Here is a 23,337-nt window from a genome sequence, read left to right as displayed (position 1 = left end):
TCCCCTTTCTGCAGGGCTTATTCTGCTTTTTAAAACTATTAAGGAAAATTTTAAACGGGCAAAAGTGAATCCACTTTTAATAACCCTTACGTACCCATCACCAAGAATCAACGCTTAACATTTTGGCAATCTAATTTCATCCTTTCCCCAACTCTATGCTTGAGTATCTTGAAACAAATCCCAGCCATTATTTTACCCTTAATGTGCATCTCAAACTGATACAGATTTTTTAACTTCACCACCTAATTTCACATCTAACAAAATTAAGAATTCCCTTATGTCATCTAATACTCACTACATATTCAAATTAACCTGGTTAAAACCAAAATGTCATTTAATGTTTTTTTTTTTTTCTATCAAAAAGTAAAAAAAAAGTCTTCACATTGCATTTTGGTATAGTTCTTAAGTCTTATAACAGTAGATTTTTTTAACACTTTCAATGATTTACTATCTAGGATTCTTCTATTAAAAAAAAAAAAAAAAACCTTTCTAGAGCACCTGGGTGGCTCAGTAGGTCTTCCTGCCTTCAGCTCAGGTCATTATCTTGGAGTCCAGGATGGAGCCCCACATGGGGAGTCTGCTTCTCCCTCTGTCCCTTACCACCCTGCTTATTCTCTCTCTTGCCATCTCTCTCTCAAATAAGAATCTTTAAAAAAAATTTTTTTTTTCACCAACTCATTGGTTTTCCTGAAATAGAGGGGTCCTAGAAGAAACACTACATAAATGCTGTGGTTTTTCCCTTTAATTGTAAAATTTCAGAAAAATGAGTTGGTGCCTTAGCAACCTCCAATATTAACCAGTAAGGTTTTGTTTGGTTGGTATCACTAGGAATGCATACATTTTACATATCTGATGTGGTTTAATCGATTATTATTATTTATGATACTCAAATTCTGTTAGGCTAGTGGCACACCTTAGAGTTGACTTCTTTGTCCTTTTGATGTGATCCATTGACACACTGAATAAGCCTACAGGCCTACTATCCCTCTTTCCACACATACTCCTGGTTTTGTTTACTCCTAAATTTCTTGGGGGTTTTACAAACCAGCCATAAGCTTTGTCACTCCCAAGCCCTTGCTCAAGCCGATTCCTTTGCCTAATATGCCTTTTCTTATTTATGCACCCCAACTAATTTAGGTATCCTTGAAGACTCAGTGCTAACTTCATGTAGTTTTCTCAAATCCCCACAAAAGAGTGAGGCTTCATTCTTTCTTCCAAAACTATAGTAGTGCCAATAGCATGGACCACCTTGAATTAGTAATTATTTGCAACTCTGCTCTGCACAACTGTGAGTTCATTGTGGATGCAGGCCTTCACATGATTATTTTGTATCTCTGAAGTTCCTGATAAATGAAAACTTAATAAAATGATTCATAAATGAAAAAATCCATTTATTAAACAAATTTACTATCCACTATAAAATAGGTGTTGAAGATTCTGAGATAATTTGTACAGCTTACTGAATTATGGAGAAAACAGACACAGAAACAAAATACAATGTTTAATGGTATAATAATATTTTTCTGTCTGTGGGCATAGCTACATTTCCCATTTTCTGTCCCTTCTTCCCAGAACGTTCCTCATCCCTGTCGACCATCTCACTGCTGACTCCTCATCATTTGAGTTCTCAGCTAAAATATTCCCCCCTTAGAAAGACTTCTCCTCACTGAATCACGTAAATTATCTTCAGTAGCCAACAACCATCCTCTTCCATAAATACACTGGGAGACATTAACCAATAGAATACATCAAAAGTGATGATATATATGTTACTATTTGATTGTCTTATGTACACAGTACAATACATTTTACTGGAGTTGCTTACTCTCTCTCTTGCTTGAAGGAAGCAAGTGGCCATGTTGGGGAATCTCACATAACAAGGAATGGAGCCTCTTGAAGCTGAGGGCAACCTCCAACCCACAGCAAGAAACCAAAATCTTCAATCCTGCCACTCCAGAAACTGAACTCTGCCAAAAACCTGAGTGAGATTAAAAGCATATCCTTCCGGGGCGCCTGGGTGGCTCAGTGGGTTAAAGCCTCTGCCTTCGGCTCAGGTCGTGATCCCAGGGTCCTGGGATCGAGCCCCGCATCGGGCTCTCTGCTCTGTAGGGAGCCTGCTTCCTCCTCTCTCTCTGCCTGCCTCTCTGCCTACTTGTGATCTCTGTCAGATAAATAAAGAAAAAATCTTTAAAAAAAAAAAAAAAAAGCATATCCTTCCTCATTAGAACCTTAGATAAGATCACAGTTTCAGCCAGTATCTTCAGTGCAGTCTGAGACCCTGGAGGAGCTATTTAAGCCATGCCTAGATTCCTAACTATAAAAACCAAGATAGGGACACCTGGGTTGCTAAGTTGGTTGAGCCGCTGCCTTTGGCTCAGGTCATGATCCCAAGGTCCTGGGATCAAGTCCTGCATCGGGCTTCTTGTTCGGCAGGGAGTCTGCTTCTCTCGCTGCCTCTACCTGCCTCTCTGCCTGCTGTGTGTACTCTCTCTCTATCTCTGGCAAATAAATAAAATCTTTAAAAAAAAATAAAAAATTAAAAAAATTAAAAAATTTAAAAAAATAAAAACCAAGATAATACACATCTATTACCACTAGGTTTTTGTAATGCTACACAGCAAGAAATAATGTGCAGTCTTTATGAAATTACATGGTATCTTGCAGTTTACTTGTAACTTTGATATTGTAGAGGAGTGCTAGTTAATAAAAAAAATCATTAAAGTTATACTTTGCCATGTTGGAAGACAGTTGGCAATGTTTCTGCTTATCTTTTAAGGGGGATACTCTCTGCCCTTGTTCCTCTGGGTAGGAAAAAACCTTGGACAATACAGATAGTGTGCACTTCTAGAGCAAAGGGCAGGTTTGCTTAGAGCCTTAGAAGTCAGTCTCCGGGGCAGCTCAGTGGTTAAGCATCTGGCATTGGCTCAGGTCATGATCCCAGAGTCACAGGATTGAGTCCCACATCGGGCTCCCTGCTCAGTGAGGAGTCTGCTTCTCCCTCTGCCCCTCACCCTACTCATGCTCTCACTCTCTTGCACTCTCTCAAATAAATGAAAACCTTTAGAAAGAAAAAAAACAGTCTCCCTTTGAGCAAAGGGCAGACGTTCTTACCACCCATTAGTAAAGATTTGGGTTTCCTAAGCTCACTGTTTTTTTCCTGTAATGTAACCCAGTGTGTATGCAGATGTCATTTGGCCTTCTTCACCTCACCCTGTGGGAATTAGAGCTCAGTGAACTGACACAAAAATGCTGATACACCGCTGCTACAGCTGTAAGTAATAAATTACCCTTTACCTCTGGCCTAGTAGTTTGCTGGCTTCTACTAGCATTCATGGGACTGTAGTAGGCAAATAGGGTAAAGTTTTAAACCCTTCAGAGTGCTTAAAAAGCTATAGAGCATGATAAATAGCCCATATTTGCCTGTGGAAATTGGAAGGCTTTTTTTCCCCCAGGCAGAAATGTAAATACTATATAAAATTACCTCTGAATTTATTAACTAGAGAAGTGAGAATTCAAGCCTTGTAATTCTTCTCTCTCAGCATATGGTGTCACTCCTCTACCAACATCTACTTCCTACCCTTGCTTGGTAAAGGCGCCACACGTGGAATTAGTTAGGCATGAAAAATAGCCAAGCACTTTCGTCATGGTTGGATTTTAGAAAGCATTTCCTTAGTTGTTGCTTGTTACATTACCAGGGCTGTCATCCACAGAATTGATGAGGGAGCAGGAGGCTGGCTGAGAACGGAGCAGGGGCTGGCGCCTTGCACCCCCTCTCCACCCACTCCCCTTGGTAATATGTGTGACATTTCACAGGCACCCCTGACTGCCCCAAGGAAGAACAAATGGTTATATTGCAGAAATCACAGTCCTGCAAGGCAGGAGTCTCTCTTGGTTTACAAATGTCCTTGAGATTTACAAAGAAGTTACCTTATCAATAGCCCAATTTCCAAGGACACAGAACTCAGTTTCTCAAGCCCTAATGCCACCCTCCCCTCCATAAGAAACCAAAGGAGGCGGAGGTAAAAAGAAAAGTAAATAAAGTTAAATTTCTTTTAAAACCTAAATCTCACTCACAAGGACGCTTGATAGCAGGAATGTCACATTCCACCAGGAGACTCCCCAATTGTCTTTATGTTAATGCCTCATTAGAGGGAAAGTGGCCTTGGCTTGATAGTAACCAGGCCTTCAATATCCTGACAGTCTTCTTTGCCCCAATAGCTCTTCTGAACAGCCCTTTGTCCTCACCTACCCAACTTCTGTGTATATAACCAGACACTCCTCACAGGCTCGGGGCAGCCGCATCTCTGCCTGCCCACGGGTCCTGTCCCTGTGCTCTAATAAACCACCTTTTTGCACCAGAGACGTCTTAAGAATTCTTTCTTTAGCCGTCGGCTCCGAACCTCACCCCACTGAACCTCACCTAGGTTCGAGAACTTCATCAGAATGACGGCTTGGTGGCATTCATAGGTTATGTTTCCATTCAGTACCACACAACAACATATTCACTCTACTATAAAGAAGTCCATTATAGTTGCCATTTCAGCCTTAGCTGCCTATTAATAAAGCAATGACAACAGCAATAACAAAGAGCTCCACGGGCTTAAAATAGTAAAATATTGCTGGTTAGAATCAGAATTGGAAGCAAGAACTTGAAACGAAAGATGCTAATCAAACCAACCTCAGAGTTGCTCTGTAAAACAGATGGTTCATCTAATCCTTCATTATTTAGTCTCCACATGCCACCTTCTCTCAATTTAATCTCCAGTTACAACTCTAAAACTGTCATGTTTTTCTTGGGAGAAGTGGGTTTTGAGAGTTTTCTTGGGGGAGAATGGGAAACACTAAATGTCATTGTTCTTTACTCCTACTTTTCCTTTAAGACTAAGGCCATCCTGTTGCTGGGTGAATGGGAGAGACCCTGGTTCCTGAGCCAATGACCCAGCCAGAACTGAAGGAGTTACACAAGGTTCTTGGTCTTGTCACGAGAAGGAATTCAAGGACAGACAGGCACAGCACAGTGGATGAGTAACAGAAGCGGGAGAGTTTATTAAAGTAAAAAGTACCCTGTGGCGATATGAGAGCAAGAATGATAGCAAGAGCAATGCGTGGCATTGGGGGTTTCGGTTTCTATCTTTTAGTGACCGTTATTAACCAAGAGGCAAAATATTTATTACTTGGGGTGGGAAGAAGTGTTTCACAGCTTTTCTTCCTAATTTGGTCAGGGGCTCCCTGTCATGGCCTCCACCATCTTCGAATTGTTGGTTAGATCTGGCTTCTTGTGGAGTATTGCCAGGAGGGGCCTTTGACTTTCCCAGTAGCTAGCCATGACTTCCTCCGTCCTGTCCTCTTGGGATCCTGTTAGAGCCTAACTAACCACCTACTCTAACAATCCCACAAGCCTAAAGACACTTAGACTGAGTAAGAAAAAGTAAAAAGTGGTGTTTGTGTTGAAACCAATCATTAACCTTAAAGCTTACCTCTTCATAATTTAAAAGGCAGAAGAAAAAGCAACCTACATGTGTAGGGTAACGGTACCATTCTGAAACGAGAGGTAAGTAGCTGGATATAAATAACTAAATATTTCACCTTGGAAAGGATTATCTTTTGGTCTTTTTTTTTTTTTCAAGGGCAGGAGAATATTTCGTCGTGAAGAACCAGTTGTTGGAGGGTTTTAAGCACTAGTGCTCAACTGATGAGTCACGGAACTCTACCTCTGAAATTAATAATACACTATATGTTAATTAATTGAATTTAAATAAAATAAATTTTTTTTTAAGAAGAATCACGGGGCACCTGGGTGGCTCAGTGGGTTAAGGCTTCTGCCTTCGGCTCAGGTCACGATCCCAGGGTCCCCGGATCGAGCCCCAAGTTGGGCTCTCTGCTCAGCAGAGAGGGAAGCCTGCCTCCCCCTCTTTCTCTGCCTGCCTCTCTGCCTACTTGTGATCTCTGTCTGTCAAATAAATAAATAAAATCTTAAAAAAAAAAAAGTCACAATGGTCAGGGAGGAAACTAAGATTTTTTTTTAAAAGATTTTATTCATTTATTTGAGAGTGGTAAAGATCACAAGTAGGCAGAGAGGCAGGCAGAGAGAGGGGGAAGCAGGCTCGCTGCTGAGCAGAGAGCCCAATGTCAGACTGGGCTCGATCCCACGACCCTGAGATCGTGACCCGAGCCGAAGGCAGAGGCTTAACCCACTGAGCCACCCAGGAGCCCCAGAAACTAAGATCTTGCTAATATTTGGAAAACAGCCTGTTGCTACCCAACTTCTTTGGGGCTATTACCCAACTTCTTTGCCTGAGGCCTGCCAGTACTAGCTAAACCAGAGGAAGTCACAGAGTGTTGTCACTGCAGTATCCTTTCTTCACTGAAGCAAGGAAGGATAGTGGGCAAGAAAAATCTTTTCTCAATTGCAGAAACTGAGTATGTTCGTCTATAATCTACATCTAAAATTTATCTCAATTTTCTTAACTCCCTAAATTCTCTTAGATACTTGTCTTTTATTCCTTGTTGATTTCCTAGACACTAAAGTTCAGTAACAAATTAAATGGAAATCAATGATTAATCTAAAAATAAGAAATATTCACCTTGCATTTAGACATATTAAGTGGGATAGTAGATAGAGCATAGACCTTAGAGGGAAAAGATGTCGATCCTCAGGCCTACCACTTACAAGTATGTGACCTTGAACAAATCATGTCCATCTCTCAATATTCTCATCTATAATGTAAATAATAAGCTCAACTGCTATGAAGACCAAATGATGGTTCACAAACTCTTCATGTATGGAAGACATCACAGCTGAAGATGATGCTGCCATTTCAACCGCTTCTACATTCTAACTGAGCCCATCTTACAAATCTGGTTTCTTTATTAAGAATCATCAGTGCCAATATGAGAGTTATTGGACAGTACTAGAGGGAAACATCAGTTCAAACAACACTTTTTTGTTTTTCTCCTTATTTAAAATAGATCTATGGGGGGAAAATACTTCAAGAGTCTTTGTAGCAACAGGGCAAAATAAAGCTTTCTTGGGAATAATTTGTCTACTGTTGGGGCACTAAAATGAGTATGACAAGATCATAGCACATCAACTACAAATTCACAATATGTACTTATAACAAAATAATTATTTTTGCTTAAAAGCAAGGATATGGCTAGAGCTCTTAGAATAAAACTTACCTTGTTTCACACCACCTACAAGGGTAGTGAAAGAGGACATCAAAATCATTAAATTCAATTACTAGCCCATGAAGCAGTGTTTTCCAAATTGCATTTAGTGGGGTGCTACTAGGATAGTTTTCCTTGTTTTTCAAGTGTGGATAATTGACTTCTTAATCCTGCTCTGTTCATGACCCATTGTCATCATCGGTCCCTGTAAGATCACTTTATTGGCATTTATCCCCATTCTCTTCCCCCACTTAACTTTTCTTCATAAACAACCATTCTGTTTAAAGCAAGTCTTTTTATACATATGCCGTCTTATGTTTTTGGGTTTTGTGCCCCTCTTCTTTAAATTTATGTAAATGGAATGGGGTACATACCTATTCTCTTACTTTCAATACCCACACTCTTTAAAAAATTTGTCCATGTTACTTTATGTTGTCAATTTCTTCTAGTATGTGCCCAGTACACTACATTTCCCTATCCACCCCCACAGTGATGAATGCCCACATTGCCTCCAATCCTCTGCCCCATAAACAAGCTGTCACAATTATCCCCATATATGTTCCCTATGGACTTGTTGGGAAAGTCTTTGGAATACAGAGCCAGAAACAGAATTGCTGAGTCACAGAATATACACCTACTCTTAAATTAACTGGATACTGCCCAACTGCCCTCCAAAATGGCAGGACCATTCCACATTCCCAACAGTAACCTGGAAGGATTCCTGCATCCTTACAGGTACTTGACATTGTTCAGCTTTCTTTTGTCAATCTAATGGGTCTTCTTCTATATATTCTACATAACCTCTTGCAGTAAGTAGGCAAACAAAAAAGTTGCTTGAACATTTCTGCTCCTATATACTGTCTGTTCATATCCCTTTTCCATATCTCTACTGAGGTTGTTATTGTTACTTTCTATATGTTTCTTAATTATTCTAGACTTCAATCCCTTGTTGGATTTAGATATTTCAAGTATCTTTGACCAATTCATCATTTATCTGTTAATTTTATATTCTATAGTCTCTATTGAAAGATAAATTGAGGCATAATAAAAATTTAAGAGCTTGTTTGAACAAAAATTGGTACAAATTGGACAGCAGAAATGGTTAGGAACACTTGCTCTACTGACAAGAGCTCAGAGAGAGTCTTCTACAGAGAAAAGGCAGAAGAAAAGCCAATTATTGGGCACCTGAGTGGCTCAGTGGGTTAAGCTGCTGCCTTCGGCTCAGGTCATGATCTCAGGGTCCTGGGATCGGGGCCCGCATCGGGCTCTCTGCTTGGCGGGGAGCCTGCTTCCTCCTCTCTCTCTGCTGCCTCTCTGCCTGCTTGTGATCTCTCTCTGTCAAATAAATAAATAAAATCTTTAAAAAAAAAAAAAAGCCAATTATTGACTGGCTACAGCTTAAATTTTAGTTGGCTATTTGTGAGTGGTTGTCCTTAGCATTTTGATTTTGTAACCTTGAGGTATTTATAGGCTCAATTTTTGGTTTGCTTAATGTAGGCCACTGCAGCATTAGTGCCACAGCAGTCTAATGGCTTCTTTAATTAATCTCTGCCATGGAAAACATCAAGCTGTGTTTTGATGTGATTATCTTTTTTTTTTTTTTTAACTTATGATGAGAGAAAAACTCTCTAAAGGCCTAATATACAAGGGAAGCCATTTTAGATTTCTTTCTAAGTTAGCATGACTGCACATCGACTTTGTTCAAAACAACAGCCTGATTTACAGCCTGCTACACATTTATTGTACATGTGCTTGTGTAGCCTAAGGAAAGGTAGCCAAAAGGAAAACCCTCTTGTCCTTGAGATATCAATAACACTCCTGTTCCCTACATTCCTTTACAATAAAACTCATAATTCCTGCCTATACACTAACCTATAATCTACTGAGCTTTTACAAGATATAAAAAAGTATACAAATCCATAGAAACTATTTATTCTCCAGAGTACTTTCTTCCCTGTGAAGAGTGTGCTTCCTGTGCAGCTGTTTTAACTTGGGCTCAGATAAAACTCTTTACTTTTAGAAATTCTAAATGGTTTGTTCAATTTGTGTTGACACTTACAATCTGTGCTTTTGCAATGTTGTCAAATAGGTTGTACCCCACTCTTCAGTATAAAGACAACCTCCAACCAACTTTACATTAATATATTTTGGGGTCTTAAGTAACAGACATACTATTAAGGTTGGATGATTGTTTTTAAGATTCTATTTTTATTTAGCATATATTATTTGCTTCAGGGGTACAGGTCTATGAATCATCAGTCTTATCCATTTCACAGCACTCACCATAGCGCATACCCTCCCCACTATCCATTTACCCCCCACTCCCCAGCAACCCTCAGTTCGTTTCATGAGATTAAGAGTCTCTTATGGTTTATCTCCCTCCTGATCCCATCTTGTTTCATTTTTTCCTTCTCTACCACCCCCCCGACATCCTACCCTGCCTCTCAAATTCCTCCTATCAGAGAGATCATTTAATTTTCTTTTTCTGATTGACTTATTTCCCTCAGCATAACACCCTCTAGTTCCATCCACATCACTGCAAATGGCAAGATCTCTTTTCTTTTGATGACTGCATAGTATTCCATTGTAGATATACACCACACCTTCTTTCTCCATTCATCTGTTGATGGACATCAAGGTTCTTTCCAATGTTTGGCTATTGTGGACATTGCTGCTATAAACATTCCAGTGCACGTACCCCTTCAGATCACTGTATTTGTACCTTTAGCATAAATACCCAGTAGTACCATTGCTGAGTCATAGAGTAGCTCTATTTTCAACTTTTTGAGGAATCTCCATACTGTTTTCCAGAGTGGCTACTCCAGCTTTCATTCTCACCAACAGTGTAGGAGGGTTCCCCTATCTCCTCATCCTCGCCAACATCTGTCATTTCCTAACTTGTTAATTTTAGCCATTCCGACTGGTGTGAGGTGATATCTCATTGTGGTTTTGATTTGTATTTTCCTGATGCCGAGTGATGTTGAGCACTTTTTCATGTGTCTGCTGGCTATAAAGATTTTAAGTAATCTCTACACCCAATGTGGGGTTTGAACTCGTGACCCTGAGATCAAGAGTGGAACGCTCCACTGGAGGAGCCAGCCAGGCACCCTAAAACTGGGATGATTAATAAAAAAAGAAAAAAATATATATATGCTCCTCTATTTTCACTTTCTATTAATTTCTTAGTTTGACTTTTCACATGTACACCTTTAATGCATCCAGAGCCCCACCTTTTCATGTGGTGTTTAATTTTCTTCCATTTGTTTTCTTTTCCCCATTGATTTGTGCAGCCATGTTTATTGTACATTACCTTTCCAACTGATATTGATGTTGGAAGTCCAAGAAGCACTGTTTAAATAGCAAGATATTAAACAAGAGTAGTGAACACCTAGTTGAAAGAACTGATAATGGTAGATAAGGGTTATTTTAGGAGAACATAAAAACTATACATTGTATTTTTAAACATACCAATCCATAATGAAGTAAAAATCATGTCCATTAGAAATTTTTAGATGATAAAATAGGGATGGTTTTGGTAATCTGGAAAATACACATTGAGAAATTACTTACTTCTAGGGTGCCTGGGTGGCTCAGCCTGTTAAGCGACTGCTGTCAGCTCAGGTCATGATCCTGGAGTCCCAGGATCCAGTCCCACATCAAGTTCCCTGCTCAGCAGGGAGTCTGATTCTCCCTCTGACCCTCCTCCTTCTCATACGCTCTTTCTCTCTCAAATAAATAAGATCTTTTTTAAAAAGGGAGAGAAACTACTTCTATATAGCACCAGTTCACATTCAATCAATGGATTCCCTGATCTAAATCTCTAAAATACAGCAACAAACCTTGGTTAGGTGATACTGAAAGTTTGATTACCCAAAATATCAATCACTAGGCAGCTATTTGAACAATGGCTTGAAGCCCCGCTTTAAAAAATAAGTTCACTCCCTTTCTCCAACAACTCTCTGCAGAGGAAAAAAACAAAAACAAAAAACAAAAACATAGTAGGCGCCAGTTCGCATATATCTAATCGAATTCGAGAATCAAGGAAAAGTCCTTTTTCAAATGTTTGAACTGGTAAATTCGCCCTATGAGTGAACAATTCATACTGAAATCAACTCAGAAAGGCAGCTATAAACACCAGTCCCTTAATAATTTAACGTGTGTGGGGTACCGTATGAGTATTAGAATTTTCTTCCCTACACTTGTGGATTGCATTGTCCAAATGTCTTTGCTGAACACTTTTAACTAAATCAGAAAAAGACGGGGGTGGAGGTGGGGATGGGGAGGAGAGGGCAGATAATACAACAGCAGGAAACCTGCGGAACTAATACGTTACTTGGGGGAGGGGGGACTGGCTCTCGTTAGTGGTTTCTCTTGTTGAGCGTTGACGAGTCATTTCACCTTCCTCGGCTTCGATTTTCCACTGTTGGACGGAGAGGTTAGGAAGTATGAGTTAACTTCCTCCGCTCTTCCTTTTCGAGTCTTCCCAAATTGATTGACAAACTTTGCGCTTTCACTCCGCCTCTCTACGCCTGCGCGGAAGAGGCGCCTCGCTTTAATACCTTCATTTAGCCTCTCCTGCGTAGGCGCCAGTTTCCCTCCCTCTCTGAGAGAGGCGGGACTTCCTGTCCCTTATAGACCAACTACCGGAAGTGACTGCAGACGAATCGGCGTTAGCGAAGCCTGGGAGAGTGTAGGTTGGCGGTGCTAACTGCTGCTCTAGGCTTCAAAGATGCCAGGTCTGGCGGCCGCAAGCCCTGCCCCGTCTGACTCACAGGAGAAAAAGCCGCTGAAGCCCTGCTGCGCCTGCCCGGAGACCAAGAAGGCCCGCGATGCTTGGTCAGTGCGCCAGCGGGGAGGGGGCGGCGGGCAGGCCCCGCGCGCCGCCTTCCGGTGCCTTCGTGCCCTGCCTTGCCCTGGGCTCGTAGTTTCGCTGTGCTGCGCTGTTGAGAGTTAAGAGGGCCCTGTAGGGTATGGATCCGCTGTCTCCACTGAGCCCATAGCCCAGACCGGAAACATGGATGAAAGGTTAAGAGAGTTGTCAGACTGAACCAGGCTCGCTTCACTTAGTGATCCGTTACTGCAAGGGGTTTTTGAGTATCTGTTATGTGTCAAGCACTGCCTTAGGTCTACTAAAGACCTAGAACTATAGATGCTGCTTGATTTAAAGGAGCTTAAAATGAATGGAGACGTATGCTAAAATGGCTGTTACCACGTGGTATGGGCCGTGATAGAAAATTTGGCAAGATCAAAGAGGAAAAGTGTTCAGGTAAAGTTTTGGCACAGTAGGACACGGTACATTTCTTGAAGTACTGAAGAGTTCCCCCAACCTCTCCCCGCTCTTTGGGTAAATGAATTAAAGATCAGACTATGACGTTGATGACAGTGTTCAGAATAGTACATCTAAAGTACTATCAACGCACAAAAGGTTTTGTTTGTACTAATTTTATACAGCCTGTGTTGTGGAGCAAGTCTCATTTGGGGGATGCTCAGAAAATGTGAATGTACACCTCTTCCTCCAACCCCTTTTTGTCCTCCTATAAAAATAATAAAAAGTGGCTTAGTGGGGTTAATAATTGTAGGAGCTTAGTGCTTTTTATTAATACTCAGTACTTCGCAAATAATACTGTGAAAGGTGAACTGAAAGACTACAATCTGATAAATGCTTATTGAATCTAAAAATAGTATGCTGTCATGATTAAGAGTCTGGGATCCAGAGTCAGGGTTTGAATCCTGGTCCACCGCTATGTGACTTAGAGCAAATTGTGCGAAATGGGCTTAATAAAAATATCCACCTCTATCTAGGATTACTGTAAGGGTTAATGATTCAAGCCACACAAGTGTCTTGCTAGCTATTACCTTCATAGGGAGCTCTACCCCAAGCATTTATTCATTTGCAGGCAGCCCTTGAGCTGTTTGAAGGATGTGTAGGATTTGGATCTCTAAAGGAGAACTTAACCTTCAAATTGTTTTTGTGTTAATTGCTTCAGACCACTATGCCCATATACCTGTAGTTAGTAGTCTTTTTTTTTTTTGAATAATTGAACTTGGCTTAGCTTGATCTTTGCTAAAATTACATTTTCAGGCCCTAGAAATAAAGCTGTGTGGTCCTAGGTTTTACTTTGTGAATTTTACAAATAAAAAATTCTTTGATCATCATGAGGGAGGCTCATCAGGATGCTGTTGGCTGCCAGATCTTGCTGTTTGAATGTTTTGGGGTGTATTGTGATAAGAAGATTTATTTAGGTCTATTTGAATGTAGGGCAGAATAAAAGATTTAATTCCTCTGTACTAGGCAAAAAATTAAGTTCTTCTCTCTGTCCTTCATTTAAGGTAGATATTGTACTCAGATGGTTTATTTCATTAGAGAACTGTGTTGTTCCTTGGATATGAACTAGAGGCAATATTAAGCATAATTATTTCTTCTAATTAGATTCTCCCTAAAAACTAGTTAGTTATCTGTGAAACATCTTTATGGGCATGGAAGTATCACAAGAGCCAATAAAAACAAAGCCATTTGGTGTAGTAGCTTTTTTAATTTTCTTAACTCCAGCTACATTCCATCAGACCCATGTTCTGCCTCACTCCCCATCACTATCATGCATGCTTACTTACTACTAACGTGTTTAATGCCTGCTTTGTTAGATAACAAGTATAATTTGTTTTATAGCATCATTGAGAAAGGAGAAGAACACTGTGGACACCTAATTGAGGCCCACAAGGAATGCATGAGAGCCCTGGGATTTAAGATATGAGACGGTGAGCAAGATTCTTTATGATTGGGAAGATAATACATAGACTTATTGCTTCAGATTTGTGCTTTATAGATTTAGCAGTAATTTGGGCAACATTCTGTTCAAAAGGCAGTTCTCCTGGCTAATCTAAGATGCTTAAGTATCACTTAAAAATAATTTTCAGTTTCTAATATAGGGAGTAAATGATGCTAATAAATTGAGAGGTATTCAGTGGATCTTTCACAAAAGGGTTTGATAAAAGCCTTTAGAGTCAGAAGGAGGGGCGCCTGGTGGCTCAGTGGGTTAAGCCTCTGCCTTCGACTCGGGTCATGATCTCAGGATCCTGGAATCAAGCCCCATATTGGGCTCTCTGCTCAGCGGAGGGCTTGTTTCCCCGTCTCTCTCTGCCTGCTTCTCTACCTACTTATGATCTCTCTCTCTCTGTCAAATTAAAAAAAAAAAAATCTAAAAAAAAAAATTTTAGAGTCAAAAGGAATAATAGTGTAGGAAGTACAAAATAATCAGTTGTCTGACTTAAAGGAACTAAAAGGAAAATATTCTTTATTTCTTGTTTCAGATGTTGTGGGTCTTTAGGTAGGGGCTTTTAAGTAGGGAATAAGTAGTACATAGAAACATTGCTTTCTGCAAAAGAAAAAGTAACTATCACTACTTTTTTGTACCAGGCTTCCAATAATACTGCAACCTCAGACCTTTTTTTTTGGGGGGGGGGGATATTTATTTATTTATTTATTTATTCATTCATTCATTTGTCACACAGAAAGGAAGAGAAAGAGAGAGCATACAGGTAGGCAGAGGGAGAGGTTGAAGCAGTTTCCCCTCTGAGCAGAGAGTCTGATGCAGGGCTCAAACCCAGGACCCTGGGATATGACCTAAGCCAAAGGCAGAAGCTTAACAGACTGAGCCACCCAGGTGCCCTAGACCTTTTTTTTTTTTTTTTTAAGAACTCTGAATCCAAGTTTTAATGCTAAAAGGGACCTTAAATTAACAACAATACCATAAATAAATGATCTTTTGTTTGGAAGCTCTTTCTTCAGATAGCACCTTAATTCCTTCTGGTCAGGTCTGTGTTCAGAAGTCTCCTTATGAGGCACGTGGGTGGCTCAGTCTGTTAAGTGTCTACCTTCAGCTCAGGTCATGATCCTGGAGTCCTGGGATTGAGCCCTGTATTGGGCTTCCTGCTTAGTGGGGAGTCTGCTTCTCCTTCTCTCTCTGCCCCTCCCCCTTCTTGTGCTTTCTCTCTCTCTCTTTCTCTTTCTCTATAAATCAGTAAAATCTTTAAAGGAAAAAAAAAAAGCCTCCTTCCTAGAGAATCTTTGCCTCAACACTCCATCTGAAATATCATTCCTTCCCATCACTATCCCAACACTGTCCTATAGAACTTCCTGTGATAATGAAAATATTCTGTACCTTCACTCTCCACTATGCTATATGTGGAGCCATATGTGGCTATTGAGCCCTTGAAATGTGACTAGTAAAACTGAAGAACTGAATATTTAGTTTAATTTTAATTTAAATAACCATATTCAGCTAGTGGCTACCCTATTCTTAACATCACTGCTTGCATATTAGATATTTACTTATTATCTGCTTTTCTTTACTTCAAGTAGAATTTAAACTCTGAGAAAATAAGAATTTTTTGCTTTACTCTCTGTCATATCCCTAGGACCTGTAACCATGGCTGGCACGTAGTAGGTTCTCATTAGAGGTTTGTTAAATAAATAAATAAATAAATAAATGAGGAACTAAGGCCTCCCAAAGTGAGTTCTCCTTCCTTTGCTTTTTGCCTACCCCTCCCACCCGCCAATATCCACACCACACCACCGCTTTTAACTTAATAATAGCTGAGAGATAAAGCCAAAGTCACATACCAATGTAACAGTAATAGAAAGCCTGGTTTCTTTCCCTTTCACCTCGCTTCTGCCTCTTTAGAATTTCACATATGGCTAGTCTTCCTCATGGAGCTATAAAAAAGGATGGACAAGGAACCTGTTCCAAGCTGATAAGAAGTATCACTATGTAGTGGAGAACAGTCTAGGATGAAAGTCTTGAGGCTTTAATTTTGGTTCTCCTGACGTCTAGTTTAGCATGTATTTTACTTCAGCTACATTTAACATTCATCAAGACACTAATCCTCCCTGGGTTTCATTTTTTTAATTTATAAAAAGAGAACCATAATACATTTTGTGATTTTATATATGGTATGGTGTATATATATGGTACATATTTTATATATGGTATGGTGTATATATATATATATATATATATATGGTATGATTTTATATATGGTATACAGTATTCTGTGTGTACACGACATACTTAAATGGCTTTTAGATTTCTTTAAATCCCATGATGAATCATTTTGTAAAATAAGTAAGTTTGGGGATATGTGTCAGGGGGTGTTCTTTAAAAGTTAAGTATACCTTTTGATTATTTTTAAAGACCTAGAATCTTAACATTTATACACGGTTTCCTTGTTCATAATCTAACTCTCTTCCTAGGGTGTTGTATAAACTGCTGGTTAGTGCCAAGCCTGTCTTGATAAAAAAGATGATTTTTTAAAATGCTTATTTTAGGAGCAAGAGAAACTTCTCTTGGACTTCACATGGACCACAGAGGAGCTACAACTGATATGAAAATTATCATAAATTCACAAGGACTCAAGGATATCCTAGTTTTCTTTATATTATTGGGACAGAGAGTGAGAGTGATTCTTATGTACTTCGTTTGTGTGTAGAAGAAAATGGAGAAACTTTGGACTTACAAGACCTGATGTTTAACTGTGTGGTCTTGGGCAAGTCTGTCACTTTCTGGACCTTAGTTTATATATCAGAGTCTTTGTGATGATTAAATGACAGGTGTATAAATAGGATTTGTCAACTACTTAAGGGAAACCAGAATGGGATAGTCTATGTCTTGGGAATTGTGGATAGCAGACATTCAGTTGAGGTCTGTTGAATATATGACCTGATTACATATTTTTGGATCCCGGTTATGAGAGAAACAATCTGAATCCACATAGGGCCTTTCTTAGAATTCAGATGTCATGTTTTCATTTACAGTATGATAGTGCTTTTGGAAAAGGAATAGGTGTTTGGATCTCCTTTGGTCCCAGGTGTCCTATTTCTCTAACACCCATTGGGAAATGGATGAACAGTGAAGTAAAAAAAACTTGTTCAGGTGACTAATGGATAGCTGGTAGAATTAAAACTGGAGTTTAGGTCTTTTTCATGTTCTCCAAAACACAGATGCTTTACACTTTATTCCTTGCATTTAATGAGATCTATTGCCAACATACTCATTTTTAGGACTGCACATAGTCTTGATCTTCAATCCTGAAACTTTATTGTTGGGGTGCTTGAGTGGCTCAGTCAGTTTGATGGCTGTCTTCAGCTCAGGTCATGATCCCGGGGCCTAGGATCAAGCCCCACATTGGGCTCCCTGCTCAGCAGGGAGCCTGCTTCTCCCTCTCCCGCTGCCCCTCCTCCAGCCTGTGCATGTGTGCACACTCTGTCTCTCTTTCTCTCTCTCTCACTTTGTTTCTCAAATAAATAAAAATTTTAAAAACTTAAAAAAGGGAAAGACCTACTGTTAAAATGCGTAAGGGTGGCTGTGTGTGTGTGTGTGTTTATCAATAACCAGGTCATTGGCTGTAAAATCCAATACGACTGTCTACATTGTTATAAGGTAAACCTAACTAAATGGATATGCCTTAGACTGTTAGATCACATTTTTCTGAGGATAGCTGTAAAGGAAAAACACTTTTGCAAACCTAGATCTTCCTGGTAATGATCGCAAAAGTTACTTAATTCAAAAATTTTTTGTAGATTTTAATGTTAGATCATAAATAAGATAGGTCTTATTGTACCTTTAATTTAGTACATTGGGACTTAATATAAAAGTAGGCTACATTGAGCCAGAAGTGTACTTTGTAATCACCTGAGGACTGTTTTCCAAAATTCACATGCCGTAGGCCTTGATCTCTTCCTGTTGACTCAGAAACTCCTGTGTACCCTTTAACTCATGTATACCCTTTAAGAACCGTTAGGTTAAGCTGAAGAAGTAGCAGAGATACTGCTAAATACAAACTACCTAAAGATTTAATAATAGCAAAGGAAGAGACTTGAAAACTCCTAGGGAAAAATACGATGGTAATGACTCTAGACACTTTCTTCTGTCTTATGACTATTTTTTTTTTTTTAACCTGCAAGAGAAACTAGAGAAACCAAGAACCTGCTTAAAAATGTAAAGAGGAAATGGCAGCTAGTATCTTTCTGACTTTAGGAGTCAGAAGGAACCTTGAGAACTCAGTCTAAGGACTAAAATTGTTGAAAGAAAACGAAAGGACAAGGACTGAGCAGTGAGGATACTCTATTTACTGTTTAATAGAACTTAATAGTTGGTTAAAGTATGCTGATTTCACATACACCCACCTAATTATCTATGAAAATATGATCCCAAGAAAATCCAGAAAAAGTGTCATTTCTTGCTATTCAAACTTTTATTCATTCAGTAGATCTTTATTGTTAAATACTAGAAAATGCTGGCATGAGAAAGACAGGGTCTCTTCTGTCAAGAACTTTACATCCACATATATAACCAAGAGTTTTATACCCAGAGGCTTTCAGGAGTAGCCCGTCCTGATACATAGTTAGTGGCAGAAGAAATAACAGTGGCATGGATTGCTGTCTCTTACAGTGTGGGTGGTTTCATTTCTGCTTACGTTCCTGCTCAATCCTTTCCTTAAGTGTATTCTTCCTTTGAGCCTTTTAGAAAAGAGAGTTCAGATGTTTGTATTGTTAGTGAGGTTTATCTTTTCTTAAACCACATGCAGGGATTAATAGCTAGATGAAGAAGCACTTGCATTGGGCCTGAAGAGTTGGCTAGCCCAAATGACTTACCATTTTAAGCACTGTTCTCTGTCTTCTGGGATAGGGACTGGGGGTGGGGGTAGATCTCGGTCTCGAGAGAATCCTGGTACTGATTGACTTAAACCAGCAACCCTATCCTCTACTACTTTCCTTTTTTGATTTCTATATGGATTTCATTTTTTCCCCTGGGGTCAAAGTGAGTAACTTTACACAGGAAGTGTCTTGGATACAGAGCTGACCTTCTGCCTTCCACTTTGTGGATCTTTGCCAGACATACTTGAATCAGCAAGGAGGGCTTTGCAAATATCTTCTCTTGAATATCTGTAAAAATGAACTGCCCTAGCCTTTTTGGGAAGATATGTTTTAATAAATAAATATATATAGTTTTTAACAAAGACTTCTGAAGATTAAAAAATGTACTAGATCGAACAGTTTTGGTGATGATTTTTTAGTTAGACAAAACTAGAGTTTAAAACTATAGGTTTTTAAAAAAAAAAAAAATTAAAAATAAATAAATAAATAAATAAAAACTATAGGTTTTTATTCTAAACCACAGTTTAGAATTAATAGTACTTGAGTGAGATTCATTTCCAGTGGTCTTAATTCCCTAAATCCCTAGGTCTGGCATGATGTTTGAAATCTAATTTTCTAATATAAAATTTTTTTTTGTAGGTTTACTCTGTGAATGAATAATTCCTGAAGAATGAAGAAGATTCAGTAGTTGTGAGAATTCTTTGAGGACCTTTGATAAATGGAAAAAGTATTTATAATTTATTAAAAAAAAAAAAGGAAATATCTCTGGTCAGAAATCTTAAGGTGTGTTTCTTTTTGTGTTCCTCACATCCTTACCTGGCATTTATTTATTTTTCTTTAAGGATATAGTTTTAAAAAAATCTTAAAATATTAATCTCTTCTGTTGTGTCTTTCTGGGAACTCTAGATAAGGAGAAAGCAGGTACTGATCTCACTCAGTGAAATCTCCAAAATGAAGTGCATAGAAGTAAGGAAATAACCGAGTTGAGAATGGGTATGGTAGCCATGGCATCTCATTCAGTGTTTTTGGTTTTTATTTTTAACTTACTTAAAGGCAAGAACTGGACAAGCTTTCAGTCTTAATATATTATATCATTATTGTTACTCTTCACTAGTTCTCTCCTTGGGGTAAGTTATTTGTTTAGATTTTGGACTACATTTAGGTGCCTTGGCTTGGAAGATCTTAACTGTATGGCATAATTAATCTGTAGATGTCTAGTTGCATTTTAAGATAAACTAGGATCCTTAGTTTAATGCCTCTGGCCAGATAATTGTCTCTTATTGATTAGAAGCTGGCCCAGACCAGAGGCTGGACAAGGACAGATAGTCACCAATGAAATAGCTTAGTGCTCTGCTACAGAGTGATACCTGGGGTAGAACATAGAACCCCATGGTCCTGTTAGCTGCTTATGGGCTAATGAAACAAGGTTGTATTCTGCCTGAAGTAAATTGAGTTTCAAATCTCAACAAAAAATACTGAAGAACATAAGAGAATATGTGGTGTCCATACGTCATTCTGTGATGGGAAAATTGCCTCTTTTATAAAATAAAGGAGCTGAATTAAATTTTTCCTTAGGATTCCTTCTAGTTAATTAACAGCGTGGCTTTGAAATATGACAGACTTAGGTCAACAGATCACAACCTCTTTCAGTCTGTTTTTCTCATCTGAAAGAAAAAAAGCAAGGATAGAAGTAATACTTAACTCTACAGGGTTGTGACTACTACTTAAAATGGTTTGTATACTATGGATTTGGCATAGTATCTAGCATTTAATGTTGATTAACATTCTCTAATTCTTTGATTTTATACTCATATTTCCCCTGAATATTTGTTTGGATATAATATGTTCGGAGGTATTTTATAGCTTTCAGAGTATTCTTATAGGTGAAGAATAGAATTTTGGACTCCTAAGACAGATAAAAATCAGCTTCCCACCAAAACACCCAGTCCTTGGCAGATAGTCATCCAGATTCTGCTTGAATATGCCATGAACTACACAAAAGGGGAAAAAATTTATAAACTTACCACCCAGTGTTAATTTTTGCTGTGTGCTGTTCCAAACTTTTCTTATGTATTTATACATGTTTTAAAATAATAAATGAGGTCATTTTTCTATACTATATATTTTTAATGAAATCATAATACTACTTTTCTCCCTTGATGTATTTTACCAGCTGTGATTATAATCCTCATATGTATAACTCCATTTGAGCTTACTATTATTTAACCAATTCCCTCTTGTTTATACCATCATTCATTCAACAAAGTGCTTTGTAGAATGCTTGCTCTATGTCAGATACCATTTGTGGAATTGAGTATCGGTCTTAAATAGGACATATACCTGACACCTAAATTATTTCTGATTTTTTTGGTGGTTGGTTTTATGGAAATGTATAAGGAAGAAATCACCTGAAATCATACCAGTGTACAATAGGACGACTTTTTGGTGACTTTGCCATTCATCCCTTTCTGCATGTATATACTTTATTATTTCTGGGGGGGGCACTTCATAATAACACTGCACTGGAAGTTTCCATAGGAATTTCTTTACAGATCCCTTACTAATCACTTAGCTAAGGATGGGCCAGAGTCTATGCATGTTTTCAAGGCTTTGGATGAGTATTGCCAGACTGACCTCTAGAGGGGGGTTACCCATTGCACCTTTGTATCTGGGGGTGTCTATTTCCCTAAGCTCTTAGCAAGGTTAGTTTTTTCAGGCTTTGCCAGTTTGATATGTTCACATATGTAAAGGAACTAAAGCGCCCTTCTTAACATCTGCCATAGTTAAAAATGTATCTCATAAGACCCTCTGCCCATCCTTCCCTAGTGCTTAAGCCTTCCCAAAAATTACGCGTAACATTTTAATACTAGTAATAGTAAGAAATGTTACCACAGTAATTTGAAAAATTAATAGGTGACCACCACATTCTGACATATATCTTTGCTAAGCCCTTGATATTCACAGTAATTCCCAAAACAATACAGACACAGTCACACCATTCTTTCTAATCATCTCTTTTTGTCTAACCTTAAAACATTTGACTGAAAGGTGGATAAGAATAGGACCATGAGGATGCCTGGGTGGCTCAGTTGGTTAAGTATCTGCCTTTGGCCCAGGTCATGATCACAGGGTCCTGGAGTCAAGTGCCGCATTGGTCTCCCTACTCGGTGAGGAGTTTGCGTCTCCCCCTCACTCTGCCCCTCCCCCCTGCTCACACCCTCTTTTTCTCTCTCTCAAATAAATAAAATCTTTAAAAAAATACAGGACCAGAACCCTAAGTAAGGCCTACTTTAGGATAACTGTATGTTTCATTGGTCTGATGTGAGGCTGCTGGAAGAACCATAATTCCCATTTTACAGGTGAGACGTGTTCACTTTAAGGAAATCACTGTGGTCAAACAGCTGGTGACCTGGAATGTGAGTCTTGGTCAGTAGAGTTCAAGCTGGATGTTCTTTCCTGTACCAGATATCTAATATAAACATCACATATTCATAGTTATTCATACAGTTCATATCTAGTAAAGGCCTGTTAAATGCAAGTAACTGCCCTAGGTGTTGAATATTCATGTGTAGATCAGACATATGTCTTGCACTCAAGGAGATGAGAGGCTATTTGACTCAACATCTACTCGGGACATAATATATGCCTAATTATGTGCTAAGTAGTGAACAAAGATGTAAGATATGGTCTTACTCTGAGCTTCTCAGTTTATAATCTAGTACCTATGTGTATATAAACTGAACATACAAAGTTGAATACTCAGTATTATGATGAATATTCCAAGATACTTTCCTAAAACGAGTGCATGTGTGACTACCCAGGGTTTCCTTTAGCTGTCAAAAACTGCTAGCTGGTAGTTCCATCTCTGTTGATTATGGTAATTTTGAAAGCAAGTAATAGAAAATCCTCACCAAGAGAAACTCATATGTCTGGAAATCCAGAGTTAGGGGAAGCTCTAGATGCAATGATGTCATAGGTTCAGTGATATTATCCAAGAATCCAATTGTTTTCATCTCAGAGCTCTTTCTTCTGGGACTGATGATACCATGTACTTCCTTGTTCAAGTCCAGCAGAAGAGAGAAAGCATTCCCAAGACATGAAATCCCTTTTTTTAAAAGTCTGATTGAGACAAATTAAGTTATATTTGCTGTATAGTTGCTGACCAGTAATAGTTGCCGAACAGAGCGCCTTATGCAGATTGGCTTAAACAGGACCCCTCCCCCCCCACCCTTGGATCCCTTTGTAATTATAGTTATCAGCACAAAACTGGAATTCTGTAACAAGGAGGAAGGGATAAATAGACTGAGTAGGCAATCAATTTTCCACCTTGTTCACTTAACAACTAAGTCATCCTAAATGGCCAAACTGAGTTTTAAAGGAGCATCTCCTCTCCTAGTTTACTCAAACTTTTCAGAGAAACATATTAGTAAAGCACAATAAATTGGCTGATGTTAAGTTTTCATAGAATAAAACAATTAACAGATGTTCAGAGAACTGTTTCCTGAAGAGTGGGCCTT

The 23,337-nt window shown here is 38.9% G+C and overlaps 1 protein-coding gene across 1 annotated transcript; it reads left to right on the top strand.

Annotated features, from left to right (window-relative positions):
- Positions 1–11,797: 11,797 nt before the first annotated feature.
- LOC122908536 (cytochrome c oxidase copper chaperone) lies at positions 11,798–19,596 on the top strand. The gene is made up of 3 exons (XM_044251456.1): positions 11,798–12,003; positions 13,835–13,923; positions 19,460–19,596. Exons 1-2 carry the CDS (start codon positions 11,897–11,899, stop codon positions 13,917–13,919), a joined length of 192 nt encoding a protein of 63 aa, XP_044107391.1. The 5' UTR covers positions 11,798–11,896; the 3' UTR covers positions 13,920–13,923; positions 19,460–19,596.
- Positions 19,597–23,337: the final 3,741 nt, after the last annotated feature.

The sequence above is a fragment of the Neovison vison genome, chromosome 6 (assembly GCF_020171115.1).
Source record: "Neovison vison isolate M4711 chromosome 6, ASM_NN_V1, whole genome shotgun sequence".
In the NCBI taxonomy this organism is placed as follows: Eukaryota; Metazoa; Chordata; class Mammalia; order Carnivora; family Mustelidae; genus Neogale; species Neogale vison.
The sequence above is the reverse complement of the archived record's forward strand: the minus strand, read 5'-3'. Positions and strand labels throughout refer to the sequence as shown.

Bases quoted from the DNA above. Each gene is read 5' to 3' on its own strand.
- LOC122908536 (XM_044251456.1), top strand. From the start codon at position 11,897: ATGCCAGGTCTGGCGGCCGCAAGCCCTGCCCCGTCTGACTCACAGGAG. The intron at 12,004-13,834 runs GTCAGTGCGCCA...TTTGTTTTATAG, and splicing joins AAGAAGGCCCGCGATGCTTG to CATCATTGAGAAAGGAGAAG.